Source organism: Papio anubis, chromosome 11 (assembly GCF_008728515.1).
Source record: "Papio anubis isolate 15944 chromosome 11, Panubis1.0, whole genome shotgun sequence".
Taxonomy (NCBI): domain Eukaryota; kingdom Metazoa; phylum Chordata; class Mammalia; order Primates; family Cercopithecidae; genus Papio; species Papio anubis.
The window spans coordinates 48,217,339-48,238,595 of record NC_044986.1 but is presented as its reverse complement, the minus strand read 5'-3'; the positions used below and the strand labels follow the sequence as shown (position 1 = coordinate 48,238,595).

At 34.6% G+C, this 21,257-nt stretch overlaps 1 protein-coding gene across 2 annotated transcripts in view; it reads right to left on the bottom strand.

The window, feature by feature from the left end:
- The window catches only part of PRKG1 (protein kinase cGMP-dependent 1), a 1,324,128-nt gene that overhangs the window by 189,483 nt on the left and 1,113,388 nt on the right, over positions 1-21,257 (bottom strand). For both annotated transcript variants that reach the window (XM_031652620.1, XM_031652619.1), the window contains exon 8: positions 17,229-17,257. In XM_031652620.1, coding sequence (XP_031508480.1) covers positions 17,229-17,257 — 29 coding nt within the window. The remainder of the gene's footprint in view (positions 1-17,228; positions 17,258-21,257) is intronic.

Below are 21,257 nucleotides of genomic sequence, written 5' to 3'. Positions count from 1 at the left end.
AATAGATGTCATTTGTTCGCTTGCCTTTCTTTCTAGGATGCACACTCCTTAGGATGATGGGGCTGTAGATTTCATTTCTGCATCTAGCAACTGGCTCAATACTGAATACATAAATTCACTTAATATTGTTAAAGCATATTTATTAAGTGACTACTGTTAGGCACGGTTATAGAAATTTGGGACCTAACAATAAACTAAGGAGACAAAGACCCCTGCCTTCTGCCCTCATGGTGCTTACAGTCTATTTTGCGTATGTTTGGTGGTTCAGGGAGGGCATAGTCAGGGGATGACAACGAACAACTAAAATAAATAAACATATTATATAATCTATCAAAGTATAAGTACTGTGGAAAAAATGCAAAGACCAGAATAAAATAATTGGGGATAAGGGCACTAGGCATGTGGGAGAAGGGAGCAGAATTAAATAAGGAGTCAGAGTAGTTCTCATTGAGAGAGTGAGATCTGAACCAAGACTTAAAGAAAATGAGATATTTAGTATATCAAGAAGATATACTGCGAAAGAATATGCCATGCAGAGGAAATAACAGGGGCAAAGCTTAAAGGCCAGAGTGCCTGGCATGTTTAAGAATTAGTAAGGAAGCCCACTGTGACTATCGAGGGGAGAAGTAAAACAAAGCTGGTGCAGGGGCAGAGGTGCAGATAGTGTGGGTCCTGGCCGGTGACTTAGAGGCTGTTAATGAATAAATGAGTTGTGCTAGCAGAATCCAGTGGCCAAAAAGCAGCAGTCTTAGAAATTGAGAAAAGATAAGCACGAAATGGTCCCAAGAGTTTGAACCGTACAAGAAAACACTCCAATTAAAATGCAGTTGCTAGTGACTGAATTGTGACCTCCCAAATTCATAGGTTGAAGCCCTGCCAGTGTGATAATCTTTGGAGATGGGGTCTTGGGAAGTATTTAGCTTTACATGAGGCCATGAGTGTAGGGTCCTCAAGATGGGATTAGGGTCCTTATAAGAGAAGAAACAAGAAAACTTGTGCAGGTGCCCATCCCGCACTGGCCCTGTGAGCACACAGCAAGTAGGCAGTTGTCTGCAAGCCAGGAAGAGAGGTCTCACAAGAACTGATCATGCTGGCATCCTGATCTCAGACTTTTGAGACTCTAGAAACGGGAGGAAATAAATTTCTGTTGCTTAAGCCATTCAGGCTACAGTATTTTGTTGTGACAGCTTGAGCAGACTAAGATAGTAATGAACATGAGGGAGAATTCTTTGGTTTTAATGTTTAAATATAAGAACGGTGGTGATGCAAAATAAAAGAAATGAAATAATGGGTTTATATAAATGAGAGATAAGAGAGAGAGCATCAAGTGATATGAGCATGATGTATAGTGATTAAATGAAAATATCAAAAAAAAGAAATTAGCTTAGCAGCTGACAAGCGAAATGTATTAGAAGTATTATTGACAAATGAGGAGGAATGAAGATGTATGAACTAAACTAGTAATAGTAGAAATGATTGCATAAATTTGTTTTTATACAGATCTAGGTGAATTTCAAATACTTCATTGTATCTAAAACATCATTTTGTTAAGCACAATACAACTACAAGAATATTTACCATATTTTCAAGACAGTTCTTTCATTAATCTATTCTATGTTAAATAGACCCCTAAGCAAATATTTTCCCCAGTTTCTGTGATTTTCTTTTTTAGAATCTTTAATATACATCTCAAGGTGCCTGCTAAATAACAACTCTTCAATTTGTCTGGAAAATAGTAGCAAGTTGATTTCTGCAAACATAGGGGTTCTTAATCTGGTTTTCACTAGCAGGTTTTGGAATGTCTGCAAGCTGCTCCATTGTGTGCATAATTTTCTGTATATGGGAATTTATTTTTTGTAGGAGAGTCTATAGTTTTCAGAGTTCAAAACCATAGAAGGTCAAGTTTCACTCTACTATAGCCCTTCCCACATGATATATAAGAGTTGGGTTTCTTAAGATGCCTGCAAAAAGCTCAATTTTTGCTACAATCTAGACTAAGGCAACACCTACACTAACAAATGGAAGTAATAAACAGAAGTGATTACTTGCATAATTCAAAACGAAGAAGAAAATCTTTTGCCAGAACTATCTGAACAAGGTAGGTATTAATATGTTTTACTTTAAATCAGATAAGGCTAAAATAAAAATTCCTTTTCCTATAAAGAAATTCAGGTTGGTTTTGTTTTTGAGGCTTGCTTTCATGGTGCTTTTTCTTTACTTTCACATGTGCATTTTCAAAACAATTTGCTTTTACATAAAACATTAATGCCAGAGCACCTAAATTCCTTAAGTAGCTAGAGCTAGATGAAATTTATTTCATTTTTAAGTTATTTTCTCTGACAAATGGAAAAATGAAAGCAACTCAGAAAGGACAACAGTTACTCAGACCACTCCTTTAAAAAAGATTTCAGAAACATCTTTATTTCTATTAAAACAGCTAAAAGAGTCACTTGAATTTTTACCCAAAGAAACAAAAAGTCTCTATTATATAGTAATCTTCACTTCTTTATGTTCCAATATAATTTTTGTCATGTATTTCTAACAATGAAAGTTAAATAAGTGCCAGGAAACCCTAACAGTGGTTCTACATCCAAGGTTTTCTTGAACAATCACACTTCATGGGGTACTAACATTATCATCCCATTTTACTGAAAAGAACCAAGTTTCATTTATCTGTTCACACTCACATTGCTAGTAACTGGGATTCAAAACCCGGACTCTACAGTCAGCATTTTTACAGGCTTCTAAGAATTTTATCTAAGGCTGCTTCACCCTACAATTCACAAGAAAATAATTATGCAGATAAAACCATACTTCCCATGCAAATTGATTTTTCAGTTTGCATACTACAATTTGGCTCAACAGTCAACTTTTATCTTGAGTTCTTAGCAATCTTCCCAATGGTAAAACACACACAAAATAGAAATTTGGTTTAAGCCACCATTTTGCTAACTAGCATTATATAATACAAGAATATTTTCATATTTAAATTGTATTTGATGTGCTTAATTTTATGTGAAGACTTCTACATTTTCCTGAACCTTTATTGCCCTTGAGAGGACACAAGTTGGATCAAGTATCAATCAAAGTGCTTGCCGGAGTGAATTTTCAACACCATGGGACTTTATGCGGAAGCGGGTCAGGTTTCAACTCAGAAATGTAATCAGACATAGAAGGATGACCAAAGAATATCAGCAGCTTCCACATCACAAGGAAAATAATCAAACTTTATGTCAGAAATGTTTTTTTTTTTCAGTGTGTTCTTAGGAATATTACACACACACAAGTCTATTTTTAGTTAACTAGCCTTCAAATTTTAGTACTCACCGAAACCTACACTACAAATATAACAAAAAACATAGGTAGTTGTATTTTAAATAAAATTTAGTGTATGTCGGTAGGCTGTTACTTTACACATAAATAGGCTGGAGCAAATCTGAAGAGATGATTTGAGATGTTCTTACCTAAAATATGCATTGTCATACCCCTTATGAGTCATCCTCCCTAACAGATAAAATTAAGGCATAATAAAAGTCTAACCAACCTGCCTATTAGGTGTGAAGAACAATGGAGATAATCTACTGGGTTTAATATAGGGACCACAAGTTAAATACTAAGGGCTCATGCTCACAATGCAGCCTCATTAGCAATCAAGAAGGTAATGCTGGTAACCCCAGAAGTTTTTGCCCAGAAGCAGTCATACTGTGACATCAAGTCAGCCCTAGTTTCTCAGCCTCTTTCCTTATCCAGAACAATGAATATCTGATTAGCTTTCAAAAAGATGATTATTGTACATTTGGGATTGCTGTGCCACAGAATGAATATCAAAATTCCGTGAATGTGCATTTAGGTTTGCTCCTTCATTACTTTCATATCACCACTTCAATGCATGCTTTGATTTCACAATGAGGACACCTCAAAGGTCTCATTTAGAACATTTCTGCTTTGATATAGTTTTCTCACATTTAAATCTCTACAAAACAAAAACAAATCTGATGCAACCCAAGACTGTTTACCCCACTGATGAAAACCAACATGATGCCGCATATTGTTTGCAAGGCCTAAAATATCATATTAGTCAAAGAGGACACTTTTATCTCCATTTAAATTGTCCACATGTTAGGAACAAGACTGGATGAAAGACATAACTGTAAAGATTAGACAAGATGTTATTGTGGTAGGAAGAATTTCTGAAATAACTCTTCGAAGATATCCTTCCCTGGATTCTCCAGGATCTATGAATTTGATGAGACATCCCTCCCACGATTGAGTTACGTTATATGGCACAGTTAATCTTGACAGGGAGACTATCTAAGTGGGTCTGATCTAATTACACGATCCCTTTAAAAAGCCAAGAATCTTCTCTAACTGGTAGAAGATGGGGAAGAAAGAGAGATTCAATACAAGAGAATAGTAACTTTCGCTAGCTTAAAGATAGGGGAAGCCATTTGACAAGGAAAGAGGGGCCTCAATTTTACAACTTCGAGGAACTAAATTCTGCCAACAACCGGAATGACCTTGAAAGTAGATTTTTTCCCTCAGCGATTACAACAGATAAGAGCCCGGCACCTTCATTACAGACTCCTGAGACCCTCAGCAGAGAATTCAGCCAAGCCTACTGAGAATTCTGACTCACAGAACTGTGAGATAATAAATGTATGTTCTTTTCAGTCCTCAAAACTCATGGTAATGTGTTATGCAGCAATAGAAAACTAACACAGGTATGTCAACAAGAGTAGGAGAACAAAGCATTGACAAATGTACTTGGTAATTTTCACAGGTTGACATTAATATTTTAGCAGAAGGCAAAAATGAACTGGTTTGATCATCAGCAATTTTTCATTTATATATATCTCGATACTCATTTTACATAATGTGCTAATTGATTAAACCTTAAAACTGATAACCTGCCACAAAAGAACACAGTGGAAAAAGGCATTCTAATTAATAGTTAACTACCACATTCAAATAATATTTACTTCCCAAAACGTTTATGTGGACATATGTTAAAAGGACTATGGTAATTAAGTATGTTGAGGGAGATAGTTTAAGGCTATGCAAATATCCCCTTTTACCTTAAAGTTTCAACTCATTAATTTTAACCATTTTCAGTGGATCTTGCCTGCAGCAATTATTAACTGTGATGATCCAATGATGATTTTCTATTTCCCTTATTTCTTCTACATTTATTAATTAGAATTATTCTGTAAGGCATATTTACCTCTTCTTATTTATTTATTCAGTATTTATTTATAAATAAATTATTTATATCAGTAGGGACTTATGAACATTTATTTTATTATATGGTTTGCAATCCAATACTATTATAATTTATTTTGTTACACAAATTCTTTTAGCTTTGCCCATTGGGAGCTCTTTCAGGTTGCCTCCAATATCTTTTTTATATGTAGCCATTTAAAAACAAATCATTCCTTACTTTATAGCACTATAAGATACCCCAGGATCATCTTATAATTTCCTACTCCAGGTATAGAATTAGCCATTTCTCCAAGCAGTTCTGGTTTCTTTTATGGAGTAATGGTATTTAGAAACAATAATCTAGGCTGGGAATGGTGGCTCACACCTGTAATCCCAGCACTTTGAGAGGCAAGGCAGGTGGATCATGAGGTCAAGAGATTGAGACCATCCTGGCCAACATGGTGAAACCCCACTCTACTAAAAATACAAAAATTAGCTGGGCATGGGGGCACATGCTTGTAGTCCCAGCTACTCGGGAAGCTGAGGTGGGAGAATCACTTGAACCTGGCAGGTGGAGGTTGCAGTGAGCCGAGATTGTGCCACTGCACTCCAGCCTGGCAACAGAGCAAGACTCCATCACAAAAAGAGAAAAAGAAAAAGAAAGAAAGAAACAATAATCTAAGCCCTGGATGTGTTGGTTGGTTGCTATGAGGGTGTCACTGCTTCTAGGCCCTTAAGTGAACAGAACTAGGAAATATGTATGCTAACCCATGTATATAAATATATCTGAACTTGTTTTTCTACTTATCTCCATTCATACTGACATCTCTACTTCTAAACCAGACTTCCTTCCTTGCTTAATTTGTAACTTCTCTCTCTGATAGTAAGAAACCTGGCTCTCATTGTGTATAGCATGTTTCGTAAGATCTTTCTATTATCATTTCATCTATTAGCACATGTATATAAGATAAAATAAACATATGGATGTGGGACCAAAATAAAAATCTCAATTTGATACATCCAAATGACTAAATTATACTGACAAGTCTACTAACTTAGAGGAGAATTTTTTTTATCAGTTTGTTGCTGAGAATGGCCAACCAAATGTAATTCAAGGAAACAGGATTAGATAACAAAAAATTATGAAATGCATTTTTCGCAGCTGTGGGTACCATGCTTACCCATTGTTCAATTTTTGCTACTCTTGCTAGTTGCTAGTTGTTGAATTCCATTCTGCCCTTTGAAGTGAAACCTTTTTTAAGAGTCAAGTTACCCATTTCATCTAAGAATTCAGCATAATTTGGAATTACCACATTGTTCTGATCCTACTTAATTAAATGGCCAAATATTTAATATAATTTCATTTATCTCCTTATTTAGTAAGGCTTAAAGAGACAAAAAAAAACACTTAATATTTTAAAATATTTTTCTGACTATAAAAATAATGTGTTCATTGTAGAATATTTTTAAAATACAGAAATATATCTGAAATAAAGTTTCAATCACTCATGTGCCATACACCCTTTGTTTATATAATATGGTCTATGGGTCAAATGGTAATGTATCATTATTGATTTTCTGATTAGGAGGGTCAGTGTGCAACAGAGTATATTTGTTTTCAGATGGCACATAGTGGAATATTTAAGGGTGACTGGGCATCATTTTTGTAATATTAAAAACATAGAAACAAATAATGCTCACTGTCAGTCTGTTTCTGCTGCCATAACATAATACCTGAGACTGGAATTTGCTTCTTACAGTTCTAGAGGTTGGGAAGTCCAAGATCAAGGCGCTGGCAAGTTCAGTGTCTGGTAAGGACCCAGTCTCTGCTCCCAAGATGGCACCCTGTTACTGTGTCCTCACATACTGGGAGATGGAAGGGAAAAAGACATGAACGCTGTGTTCACACACAGCAAAGGAGATAGAAAGCAAAAAGTCCCTGCTAGTTACCTCCAGCCCTTTCACATCTCTTAAAGACTCCATCTCTTAATATTGTTGCATTAGAAATTCAATTTCAACATGGATTTTGAAGAGGACACAACGTTCAAACCATAGCACCCATCAAGAAAGCCTAAGTTAAATTGAATATATACATATATAAAATAATATCAATTTATTATGTACTAATAAATATAAATAATATACTATTTGATATTGTAAACAAACTATTTCCTCATTAAATATTATTTTATTTTAAATATTATTATATTATTTTATTAAATAATATTTAGTCATTAAAAAGAACAAGGCATTTTTGTGGATGTGATGTTTTTCAAATTTTTAAATAAAAAAATAAGGCAAAGAACTGAGTGCATACTATAATTCCTTTTGTGTAATCTTAAAAAGTAATATGCATATATAAAGATTAATCTGAATGATGTCCCATCCATAGATTAGAGTTAAGCAGGATGTGAAACACTTATGACACATTTTCTGACATTCCCTACCTAGGGTGGGAGTATGGGAGGCACTTGAGAATTACCACTCAGTTTTCTAAGTTCATTAGTCCTTGGTGAAGGAGTGGGGGAAGAAATGACTGTGCTCAGTGTTTCAAGAAATGTTCATGCATATCATGCAGTTTCCTTATTGAAACATTTCCTATTTTGTCTCCTTATCATTGAGGAAATAAATGAGTTTTGCTTTTTCTCTATTTTAAAAAGGAAATAGCTTTAGTGAAATAAGAGAATTCTTAACTACAGTTCACAGTTTTTCACACACTCCTACCAAAAAAAAAAAAAAAAGAGAACAGCCAAATTCACTCTGTTCTTGGTTGCCAGATGCAATTTAGTGGCATGAATGTAGCTTTATTCTGTTTTATCTAAAAATGTATTATTTGCATTAAAATTAGTGTAGTGCAAAATATTAAACTATATAAGTACTGTAAGAAAACATCAGCAAATTTCTCTAAAACATAGAAAAGGTTTTCTATGACTCAAAATCTAGATACAATTAAAGACAAGATTTATAAAAATGACTAAATAAAAATAAAAACAAATTTGTGCATGAGGAAAAATCTTAAGCAACGTCAAAGATAAATCACAAATTGTGAAAAATATTTGGAATATTTATCAAAAAAGATAAATTTTCTAATATGTAGGAAACTTTAAAAATGTAGAACTAAAGTCCAAAAGTCCTGTAGGAAAATGTGCAAAAATCATGACCAAGGAATTAATAAAAAATATTTTTAAATTATCAATTTCATTCACAATTAAAAATAAAAATTGAAAAACTACACTGAGATAACATTTCTTGTCTATCAAATTGGCAAAATGTCAAAAGTTTACAAGATAACCTATTTGCAAGGCTTTAGGGAACAAATCCTCTCATACATGGCTGGAGAAAAATGCAGTTGTTTTTATTATTGGAAAGTATCTGGTATGGTTTGGCTGTGTCCCCACCCAAATCTCATCTTGAATTGTAGTTCCTATAATCCCCACATGTCATTGGAAGGACCCAGTGGGAGGCAATTGAATCATGGGGCGATTACCCTCATGAGAGTGAGTTCTCACAAGATCTAATGGTTTCATAAGGGGCTTTTCCCCCTTTTACTCGGCACTTCTCCTTGCTGCTGCTATGTGGAAAAGGACGTGTTTTGTTTCCTCTTGTGCCATGATTGTAAGTCTCCTGATGTTTCCCCAGCCCTGCAGAACTGTGAGTCAATTAAACCTCTTTCCTTTATAAATTACCCAGCTTGGGGTATGTATTTATTTGCAGTGTGAGAACAGACTAATACACTATCCAAATGCCCATATATAGCCAATTGTTTGAGGGAACTAGGGTACATAAACACAATGGAGTACTAAAGGGCTATAACAATGAAAATCAAAGCCGAGGTGGGCAAATCACGTGAGGTCAGGAGTTCGAGACTAGCCTGACCAACATGGTGAAACCCCGTCACTACTGAAAATACAAAAATTAGCTGGGCGTGGTGGTGCTCGCCTATAATCCCAGCTATTCAGGAAGCTGAGGCAGGAGAATTGCTGGAACCTGGGAGGCAGAGGTTGCAGTGAGCCGAGATTGCACCACTGCACTTCAGCCTGGGTGACAGAGTGACACCCTGTCAAAAAAAAAAAAAAAAAAAAATCATCCCTATAAACCTATAAACTCATATAATTTCTAAAATATAGTGAGAAAAATAAAGTTCAAAAAAGTGTATAGCATGCTACTTTTAGTGTAAGAAAGAGGTAACTAGAAAACAGGCATGTATCCACTCACTTTTACAAAAAGAAACACAAGAAAGATAAAGTAGAAAATAATGCAACTGGTTTCCTACAAGAGGAGGAAGGAGAACAGGGTGGAAAGGATGGGGAGGGAATGATTTTCTCTGAGTAAACTTTTTTTGGAATACTTTTGACATTAAAAGCATAGTATGCATTCAAAACATAAAATTAAACAAGAGAAAAAAGACCTGAAGTGTATCAAACAGAAATACACGAATTCAGTTATATTTCAAATAAATAATATAATCAAACTAAAGAGAGAAAAAAAAGTAATTCAGGTAATATGTGAACCCAGTACTTTGACTGTAGAACCTTATCTAAAGGGAGAAAACTGCAAATGAAGCTTAACTATTTTTTACTAGATTTCGGGACTGCTATGTATGTCACAATTCTGAAACTTTTATATTTAATATAAGATTGAGAAAATGAGTAAATATGTTCATGTTAGGAACCAGGGAAAGGGGAAACACAAATATAAAATGGGGTATGCAAGAAGAAATTCTGAGGGAATTAGATGAATACATACACACACAAATTTCCTACATTTGTCCAGTGAATTATAATTATACCCAAGTAGCCAAGAGCACATTTAATATATAGATATTGGTTTTTAAATATCATTCCATACTAAAAAGGGCTCTTACAGCCCTTGACTCCAAAGTTGAGACAGGAAATATGTAAGTTGAGAGTGATACAGATTATTATGCCAACAAGAAAGTGCTCATGAGGAAAACAAATGATGTGGGCACGTCAAAAGGACACAAACCCACTTTAAATGGATTATCCCAGTCAAGTCTGGGACAATTTGAGAATCAAAGTAATTGATCAGCCATTGAATGCAATAGTAATCCATCACTCCATATTAATAATTAATTGGAGGGAAAGAATGAAGGACTTCTAGCAATGAAAATAGATGAGTTAGAAAATCATCATTTTGCAATCATTGTTAAAAAGATTTCTTCCTTTCAGAAGAAATCTTGATCAATGGATGTTAAATCAAAGTGGGAGGGAGGGAGGAAAGTAGTTTGATGCAGAGAAGAATATTTGCATGCTCTTTAAGAGTTTCCTTACAGGTTGTTTATTAGTTGCAAGGGAAAAAGTTATTCTCCACTACACAGTGGAAACTCTGAGCAATGACCTAACTGAAAGATCTAAATTAATATCACCAGTGAGAGACAGTCGTGTGGCTCCTAATGTGTTTGATCCCCTGTGAAGAATACTACATCACTTATATAATATTCTGGCAAGGAATACATATCCTGAATGTAGTCATGAGGAAATATCAGATAAACTCAAATTGAGTGACAATGTAAAATAACTTCTCTGTGGTCCTCAAAAAAAATATCTGTGCCAAGACAAAGAAAACCGTAGAATAGTTTCAGATTAAACAATACCTAAGCGAATAACATCTGAATATAATATATTATCCTGGACTGGCTTGAAAACTGGACAAAAAGGTGTCATAAAGAACATTATTGGGACAGTTTGCAAAATTGGCATGGGGCTGTTAACTAGATAAAAATATTTTATCTATGTCAAATTTCTTGAACTTGGTAATTGCATAGTCATTACATAAGAAAACTTCCTTATTCCTGAGTGACATATATTGGGACATTAGGTAGAAAAGGGTGAACGATTGAACTTGTTCTCAAATAGTGCAGAAAAAAGTATATATCTGTGTATTACATAAACACATATTTATATCAATATATTAGAGAAAGAGAAGATGAAACAAATGTAGCAAAAATGTCAATAACTGGTGAAACTGAGTAAATGTATAAGTGAGTTTTCTGTGTTAATCTTGCAACTTCTATGTTAATTTTCAACTATTTCAAATTTGTGAAAAACATGGCAATATATCTCAAGGCAATAGTATTTCAAATTTGAGTCTTAGTAGAATCAGGTCTTGTTGCAAGTGAATGAATAGAGATAATAAAATTTGAAACTGCAAAAACTTTCATCTCATTTGTCTTGAAAGCATCTCAGTTGACCAGATATTTGTTTCACTGTGTTGTATAAATGAAATGCATTTTATTAAGTATTATAGCAGTAAGAAAACCTTACTGCTCATTTTTAAAAATCAGACACTATCAAGCATTTTAAATGCACTACTAATCATCTTCTAATGAACTCCTTGTAAAGTTGGGCTATCTTATGAGCAAATATTAAAGTCAGCTATTTCCCTCATAGAAATTCCCCAAACAAAGTCCTGTCTATATTCTTTTAGCAATGTTCTTTATAGTCCATCAATATCAAATGTGATTTCATTATTACATATTTATGTAAACTTGAATTGAAATGTAAAATAGTTACTTAAAATTCTGCCCAGATAGAAAAGAATAAGCAGCAAAAGATTTCATTTTAGTTCTCACTGATCTTCCAGCCCCTGTAGACATGATTTTCTTCTTTATACTTGTAGCAATATTTACTAATATTGCTAGACTAAAACATATTCTTTTCACTCAGGTTTAACATAAAATAAATCTACATCTAATTTCCTAGGCAATTTCACATCCATCCTTGAACTCTTTAGGCAAAACACTCAGGGTAGGTATGTGCAGCCACCGAAAAAAAAGATTTTGCTTTGTACTTGCCTCTCATAAATATCTCCCCGAGTCTGTCAGAAAACCACTTTTGTAAAATAACTCAAAGTGGTAATTTTACATGAATAATTTTCTGACTAATCATTTTTAAGTAATAGGAATTAAACATGCAAATATGAATGAAAACTTCTTTAACACTATTTAAGGCATGAAAAGACTACATAGAATATTATGTCCTGGTCCTGTTCTAAAGTTTTCTGGATCACATGATTTTTTGTTTTGTTTTGTTTTGTTCATTTGTTTGTTTTCCTTAATCAACTATACAATATGTTTCTTGAGCAATTAGGGCTGAAAAGTAAATATATTATCAAAGTAATTATATTAGTGGTTACCAAATAATAACTACTTCAAAAATCAATTAATGAAATGCAATTCCATGCTCAATGTAATTTTCTAACAGTAAAATTATGCAAAGAAAAATGTTATACCTGGCCCAAAGTTCAATTTATGGAAAACATCAGATTAAGTAAATTAGAAAGAATTTATTTACAGTGTTCTATGGAATTTTTAAAACATATATAAGGCTAAAGAGAAAAAAATAGAATAAATGACAGTGTGCCTGTCATTCAGTTTCAAAAATGATTAATTTCTGGTAAATCTTTTCTTCCATATCCCCCCACCCACCACACCACTGGATTATTCAGAAGCAAATCCAAAATCCATGTATTTTTTCTGCAAATATCCAGCATATATCTCTAAAAGATATATGCTTTCTTTAACATCATAACCTAAATATCATTATTACTCTAAAATAATAATTCTTAATTGTCATCAAATATTAGAAGCAAACATTTTTTAAAACACCAACCTACTAAAATTAGTTATTTAAAAATATACTATATGTTCCTAGTATATGTCAGAGACTATGCTAAACATCTCTAATATAAAAATGAACATCCTCTTAAAATGGTCAAGTGTTTTGGATAAATAGGTAGGCAAAATATGAAAGTGTTATGACAGAAAAAAGAATGTGTGTGCTTTCAGAAGGCAGGACAATGGTATCAAACCATAATGGGACAAGAGCTACAGCAGAGACAACTTCAAACAGGTGACACCCTGTGAGAAGTAAATCAAGTGCAGTACTGTGTTAGAGCTCCCTTACACCAGCTTGCCAGAGCCAATTTGCATCTCTTTCCATTTTCACTTTCCATGCCATCACATTGGTTCACTTGGTCATGATAGGGTTAGTTACACCACAGAAACATGCAATCACCAGAGCTTTCCCTCCTGTCTTACAGAGAGCTGGCTGCTAAACATTTTTAAGCACAGTAATAGGTATGTTAAAGGGCTTTCTAGGTAGAGTGGGCAACTTATGCTAAGGCTCAGAGATGAGAAAGGATGTAATGATATGGTTTAGCTGTGTCCCCACCCGAATTTCATCCTGAATTGTAGTTCCCATAATTCCCACATGTTGTGGGAGGGACCCAGTGGGAGGTAATTTAATCATGGGGGTGGTTACCCCATGCTGCTGTTCTTGTGATAGTGAGTCATTTGTCACAAGATGTGATTTATTTATTAAATATAAGGGTTTTTCCCCCCCTTTTGCTCGGTGGTTCTTCTTGCTGCCTTCATGTGAATAAGGATATATTTGCTTCCCTGTACACCATGATTGTAAGTTTCCTGAGGCCTCCCCAGCCACGCAGAACTGTGAGTCAATTAAACATCTTTTCTTTATAAATTACTCGGTCTCAGGCAGTTCTTTATAGCAGCATGAGAACAGACTAATACAGATATTAAACAGTCAGTTTATCCACAATATCAAGTAGATTTGGTGAGACCCTATTGTCAGGACAAGAAACATTCTTCTCTCAGATAGCTGTGGCTCACTTTCTTATCTCCTTCAAATCTTTGCTGAAATATCACTTTCTCAACGAGGACCGTACTGACCACTCTACTTAAAACTGCAGATTCCTCCAACCTATCACCTTGTTCACCCTTACCCTGCTCCATTTTATCCTGAGCTCTTGTCATCTTCTAGCTTCTTTTTCTCCTTACTCCTTACCTCAGAATGTAAGCTCCATGAAGAAACACGTTTTGCTTCTCCATCAGTGTTTCCTAAACGTCTACACTATGCATGGCATATGGTAAGTATTGAATGAATTACAATTAATCAATCAAATGAATATATGTTATAGAATTCCTGCCTGAATCGAAGACAAAAATTTGACTTTTTAGCTAGGTGGTGTGAGGAGAGGAGAGATACATAGTAACTAACATTTATCAGGATCTGTCTACAAAGCATCAGATAATATTGATGGGTGCTTTACTTCTCTCATTTAACACTTATATGAACCCTGCAAGGTAAGCAACTATTATGATTTCAATAATAATGAAATTGGGAGTCAGGCGGTTTAAGTAGCTAGCTCAAATAATGGAACAAGTCAATCAGAAATCAGAATTCAAATCCAGGTATGTCTCTGCCTGATTCCCAGTATTTTTTATTACACCACATTAACTTCAGAGTTTCTATTCAATACACATTTTACAATAAATTTAATTTCAAGGTAAACATCACACATTGTACGTGGGGTTTCCTGAGAAACAATATCTGAGACTCTGAGATGTGTTTGCAGGTGGTGCGTTGAAGAGGGTGCTCAGCAGCAACACCTGTTGGGGTGAAGGAAGCAGGACTGAACACAGGGAGAAGCTGAGCTGTGATGCAATTGTAACAGAGGCCTCAGCCTATTCTATCAGGAGTTTTGGAGTAAATAACCCTGCAGAACTGTTCTAATTGAGGCCAGGGAACCAAGCTCACAGTAATCAACACTCTGGACAGCTCAGGGAATGACTTGGTCTTAAAGGTGATCTTGGTGGCATACCACAGCATCTATTATATGACCAGATTAATATTATTATTATTCTCAAAAATACTAGAGACTTTAACTAAATTAAATTCATTTAAAAATACTTTAACACAGAATAATAAAAAACATAGGAGAAAATAAAAAGCAATATTTTTGTATGATACACAAAATAAATACCAAATAGCAATTTAAGATAAAAAATAGATAGTAATCAACTCAGTGGCAATCCAGAAGATTCTGTATGCCTTACTTTTGTACTTATCAACCAAATTAAGCCCCTTACCAAGCTAGCTTATGTACTAAGTCTCAATTTGCCTGCCTTCATTTCATAGACTCCTAAATTAGCATATTTTGAGAAGAAAAATAGGAGAAAAATATTACCATCTTTACAAAGTATTTTTTGCATTGAAAAATGTAACAAAATAATTCAACATATATTTAGAAAACTTTTAGAAGGGTACTGGCATATTTGTTTTGTTGGATTCAAAGACGGGACATGGGCCAGCTCTTAATGGATAAGGATCACTTTTGGTTAGATACTCATGAAAAAAACATCATGGAGAAGTTGCTCAAACTCAATCAGGAAGGATGAGCAGGACCTTATAAGTGGATATTGGATGGAGCATGAAATAGCACAGAGGCAAAGGAATGTTGTTTAAATATGCAGAGGCAGAACAGGGTCTCAGGAATGGTTAATATTATAACCCATATTTCTTGAGAATTTAGGTTTTTATTTTTGTATAGTGGAAGATAAAGCCAAAAAATGTACATTTGAAGCTGTGTCATAGGACTTGAAGTTCAAAATAATAAATTTGGTGTTTATTTAGTGGGCACTGGGATATAACAAAATGCTTTGAAGAAAGCTGTTCTATCATCAAAACAGCTTTTCTATATGGCCCTATCATAGGACAGCCTGCCCTAGCACTTATTAGCATGTATGGGACCTACAGCAAGACTGTAAATGAAGGCCCCCATTCCATATATCTAATAATACAAAAGTATCCTCCTACCTTGAAAAATATTTCTCAATAATCTGGAAGACTAAATTCAAACCATAATTTTTTTGTTCTTCAGAATTCCAAGCCCAACCTGGAATCATAACCATATTGCAATAGGTGACCCTGGCCCCCTCGACCAGCTATCTCCTGCTTTCTAACAAACCGTGAGTAGCCCACATATCCAACTGGGGTAAGAGAAGAAATGGTCCACTTGCTTCTCCCACCCCAATTAAATAGGTAGCCTTGCCTCTAGAATACACACAACTGTTGTGCTCAACTTTTACTAGGAAGGACCCAGGAAAGAGATTTCCCTGGCCTCAGAGGAAAACAAAAGTCACGAGTCTCAGGTTCCTAAAGGATGATCTAGAAGATGTGCAGGCTCCCTGTGGACATACCTGTCTGACCTCAGAGACTCTTTTTTCTTAGGGAAGAGGCACAGCAGAAGAGGGCCTCTGGAATCTAAAACTTAAAGCTCAGGCTTCGGGCAGGGGTCCTACTGCCTGGGTCTAAAGTTGTGGTGCTTTGATATACCGGGATATGATGAAAAAAAAAAGCACAACTCATAGAATGAGCTACAGGTAAAGAAAAGATCTGAATTACAGTGGAAAAGGTGTTAAAAGAAATGAATGAATGAATGGTAGAAATGCTGTGGAAGAATTATCAATAAAATTTGATGTCCAAAGATGAAGGAGAGCTATGACACAGAGGGGTGCTTCAGAGGTTATTCTTAATGTCCAAGCCTGGGTGACCAGGTAAATGTAGGTGTTCTTACCAGAGGAACCTGTTTAAAGAGCAATGAATGCATCTGAAAAAGAAATTAAAATGCCAGTAGAGGCTATTCTCCCATGATATTTGCCTGTAGGCACATCTAACTCTATTTTCATGCGAGACCCAGGATCCATGATCCATTTCTGAACCTTGAAAGGAATAATAAAACTGTAAACACAAACTATCTCATCACTCATGTAAAAATTATTTCCCATTCTCATAAACACATATAGTCTTGCTACTTTAAATCAAATTATTTGGTTGAGCAGCACTTTTCAGGATATTTAGACATTGCTAGAAGGAGAAACTGTAAGATTTATATTCCAGTTCTTAATGACTCACTCTGCTTTAGCAAATGGAAAATTAATGAAATTGTTGTTGCTAGTGACAGAATAATTTATCCAGCCTTCCTTTGAATAAGAATAGCAGTTAAAATGAGAAGCAACAAAAATAATTGTGGTATATGGTAGTTTCTGGTGTATGACAGCTGGTTTAATATTTTCATTACCTCTCAGGTGCATATAGGGACATGATGATCATAGGTTAGCTAATGGTAGTGTATGAAAGAGTGTACACATGTAGGAAGTTAGAATGATATGAAATATCAATAGTTTCTTGTAAGAAGGTTCCTATAACCTATTATTTTCCACGATCTCAAATCCTTACTATTCTTGGGTAGGTCTAGAAACATAAAAGCCATACATTTATCTTTCCTCTATATATTTAAAAATGATGACTTTAAAATTAATTTGTTGTTATTTTAAATTTTTATCAATTTTAAGATTACCTTCAAGTACATGTTTTACAATTACTGACAATTTGTGTTTGGTAATACAATGTAAAAGACTTAAGGTAAACAAATTCTATTTCTCCAGGTTAGCAAACCCATGTTTCTAAGGGAATTAAGCGCATATGGATGTAGGCAGTAGAAAACCTGTATTCTTCTTACAGAATGTGTCTGGAAAATGTTCCTTTCAAAACAACATGTTTCCCCATATGGGAAGCAGGCTTGCAGCAAAGATGTCGTCGAGTAGACAGTGAGAGTGGCAGTCAGCCATCTGGGCAGCAGACAACCGTCATCAACTGCTGCTGAGGGCACCTCTAAGCACAGAAATTGACTCTCAAAGACAAGACCCTTTTGGCCTATCCCTGCTTGCATGGTTTGAGTTATCCATTACTTGACTTGTTCAAAATTCCATGCCTTTCTAGAAGATGATTACTACTGTCAGCGAGTTTATTGCACTTATGGGCACCTAATTCCATTTACCCAAATAAATCCTAACGTATTCTGCTATTGGTGACTGTAGTAAAACCTATTGCAGAACTAAAATGTTATTAAAAGATGTTTTTGGCATTTGCAGATGTTCTAATTACTGTCACCATGATCAATATAATGAAAATATCCATCATCCACAAAGGTTTATTAATATCCCTTTATAATCTCTGTCTCCTGCCATCTCTCATCTTTATATAAAAATTTATAGAATGGCAACTAATCTATGGTGACAGAAAGCAGATAATATCTTATCTTAGATCTTAGATAGAATTATAGAATTATATCTGTATAGAATTATGCAGCATGTACTGTTTTTTATCTGGTTTATTTCACTCATTATAAATATTTTTGAAGTTTTCATCATAATTATTTTGATATTAATCTATGTCTCTGAGTATATCAATATTTCACTATTTTTATTGCTACATACTACTTTATTGCATGGCTCTAGCACCATTGTTTATCTATTCATCTATTGATGCACATTTCTGTTGTTTCAAATTTGGAGATATTAAAATAAAGCTGTTATAACATTTTTGTACAAGTCTTTGTATGTACGTGAGTTTTCATGTTTCATGTAAATACCTGAGAATGAAATGGCTGGGTCAGATGGTAGGTAATATGTTTAAGTTTAAAGAAAAGAAAAAAACTACCAAACTGTTTCCAAAGATTTTATACTCTACATCCTCTCCAATACTTTATATGATCAATCCTTTTAATTTTAGGTATTCTAATATGTTTATAGTGGCATTACCTTATGGTTTTAATTTTCATTTCCCTAAAGACTACTCATGTTGAGAACATTTTCACTTGCTTATTTGCCACTAGTTTCTCTTCATGGTGAAATATCTGTTCAAATAATTTTGCCATTAAAAAAATTGGGCTATTCATTTTCTCATTATTGAGATTTGAGAGCTTTGTATATATTCTGAAATCAAGTCCTTTTTCAAATATGTGATTTTCAATATTTTCTCCTAGTCCGTGTGTTGCCTTTTCTTACTTTAAATATTGTTTTTTCACAAAACAGGAATTCTTAATTTTGGTAAAATCTAATTTATCTTCTTGGCAGGACGAGTCTTTGCTCCACCTGTTGCCCAGGCTGGAGTGCAGTGGCATGATCTCTCAGCTTACTGCAACCACTGCCTCCCCTGGGTTCCAAGGGATTCTCCTGCCTCAGCCTCCTGAGTAGCTGGGATCACAGGTGCATGCCACCATGAGCAACTAATTTTTGCATTTTTAGTAGAGGTGGGGTTTCGCCATGTTGACCAGACTGGTCTTAAACTCCTGACCTCAAGTGATCGGCCTGCCTCGGCCTCCCAAAGTGCTGGGATTACAGGCATCAGACACCAGGCCCGGCCCCTTTTTTCCTTTTATAGATTACATTTTGATGTGAAAATCTTTACCTAACCAAAGTCCACAAAATTTATTGTCTATTTTTTTCCTAAAGATTGTAGTTTTGATCTCACATTTAGGTCCACGATCCATTTTAACTTAATTTTTGTATGTTGTGCATGGTATGGATTCAAGTCAATTTTTTTCTTGATGGATATTCAATTGTTTCAACATCATTTGTGGAAAATCTGACCTTTCTTAAGTGAATTGCATTTGAAACTTTGTTGAAAATCAATTGGTGAATTGCCCCCTTTAAATTTATATGCATATATTGAAGCCCTAACCCCCAGTGTGATAGTATTTGGAGACAGGGCCTTTGGGAGATCCTTAGGTTTAGATGAGGTCATGAGAGTGGGGCCCTCATGATGGAATTAGTGCCCTTACAAGAAGAGATACCAGAGAGCAGGTGGTTTTTCTCTCTCTACATGAATTCACGGAGGAAGGGCCATGGGAGCACAAAGCCAGAAGGGTGTCTTCAAGCCAGGGAGAGGGCAATCAATAGAACTTGACAATGTTAGCATCTTGACCTCAGACTTCCAGCCATTAAAACTGTGAGAAAATAAATTTCTGTTGGTTAAGCCATTCAATCTATGGTAGTTTTTGTAATGGCAAAGCTGACTGAGCTAATTAAAATGGCAGTATATGTATAGTTGATTTATGGACTCTTCATTCTGCTACATCAATCTATTTGTCTAACTTGATATCAATCCCACATTGCCTCGGCTAATGTAGCTTTAAAGTAAGCTTTGAAATCAGGTAGAGTTAGTCTTCCAACCTTTCATTTTCTCTAAATTGTTCATATAAATTTTTGGTCCATATAAATTCTAGGCCCATATAAATTTTAAAATCATCTTGTCAATTTCAATAAAAAAATCTTAATAACATTTTGATTGGGATTGCAGTGAATGTATAGATCCATCTGGGATAATAATACTGACTCTTACAACGTATGAACATAATATCTTCAGTTTTCTCTTGGAATCATTTTGTAATTTTCAGTGAACAGATTTTGCGCATCTTTTACAAATTTATCTGTAACTACTCCCTAGTTTTTGATGCCATCATAAGTGGTATTTTTAATTTCAATTTCTAATTGTTTGTTGCTTTTAAATCATGGGTACCTACAAGATTATTTATTGACATTTTTCAAAATGGCTCAGGAAAAGTTAGTGGACTTAAAGTCCTTTAAATACTACTGAAATATTCTAAAAATAATCTTGCACTTTTCCTAAGTGTATGGAATAGGGAATAAGGCATTTATCACATAGCATATCTTTCTCAAATACTTCTCATTTTCATTTCATTGTATGAACAAGGAATAAGAACCATGCAACGCCAAATACAGTTGCAAATGCTCCTTTTATGCAGATACAGTCTTAATCAGAATATGTGAGTAATGTTACACTCAAAGAGTTTTTTCGCAAGGATTTAGAGGACTTTAAAACATTTCTTTTATAGGCATCAGAAGTGATTAGTATAATGACAGTGAATCTAGCCAATTAAAATCTTTGTTGCCTGTCCACAGTATGATTTATAACGAGTCATGATTTATTAACAATTGTATAAAGGAAAAATTAAGAAGCAATCATTTTGACATGGAAGGAATGAGAATGATAGAGACACAAAACACTGGCTGAGTTCATTAGCAAGAAAATTAACTCCAAGTGAAACATTTTTATATCAATTTTTGAAGAGATTTTCAAATTTACATTATTTTTTCTTATCTTGTGGCACCTGAAGGGAATTATTTGTCTGAATGACATGTTGAAGAATAATAATGAGAGACTGAATTGTTTTTATAAGTAGCTCAATTTCCACCACAGAAAATGACCTTATGTTTTAGACAGTAGAGATAAATAAACCATTTTATGGAAAAGTACTAAGACACCCTGATGTTTCTCCAGCCTTCTATGAAAAGCTGATACCTTTTCTGTAAACAATCATTCATGTAGGCAGGTCCTTAGCTTTCCTCTAGAAGAAAAGTTCTCTTTCAAAAA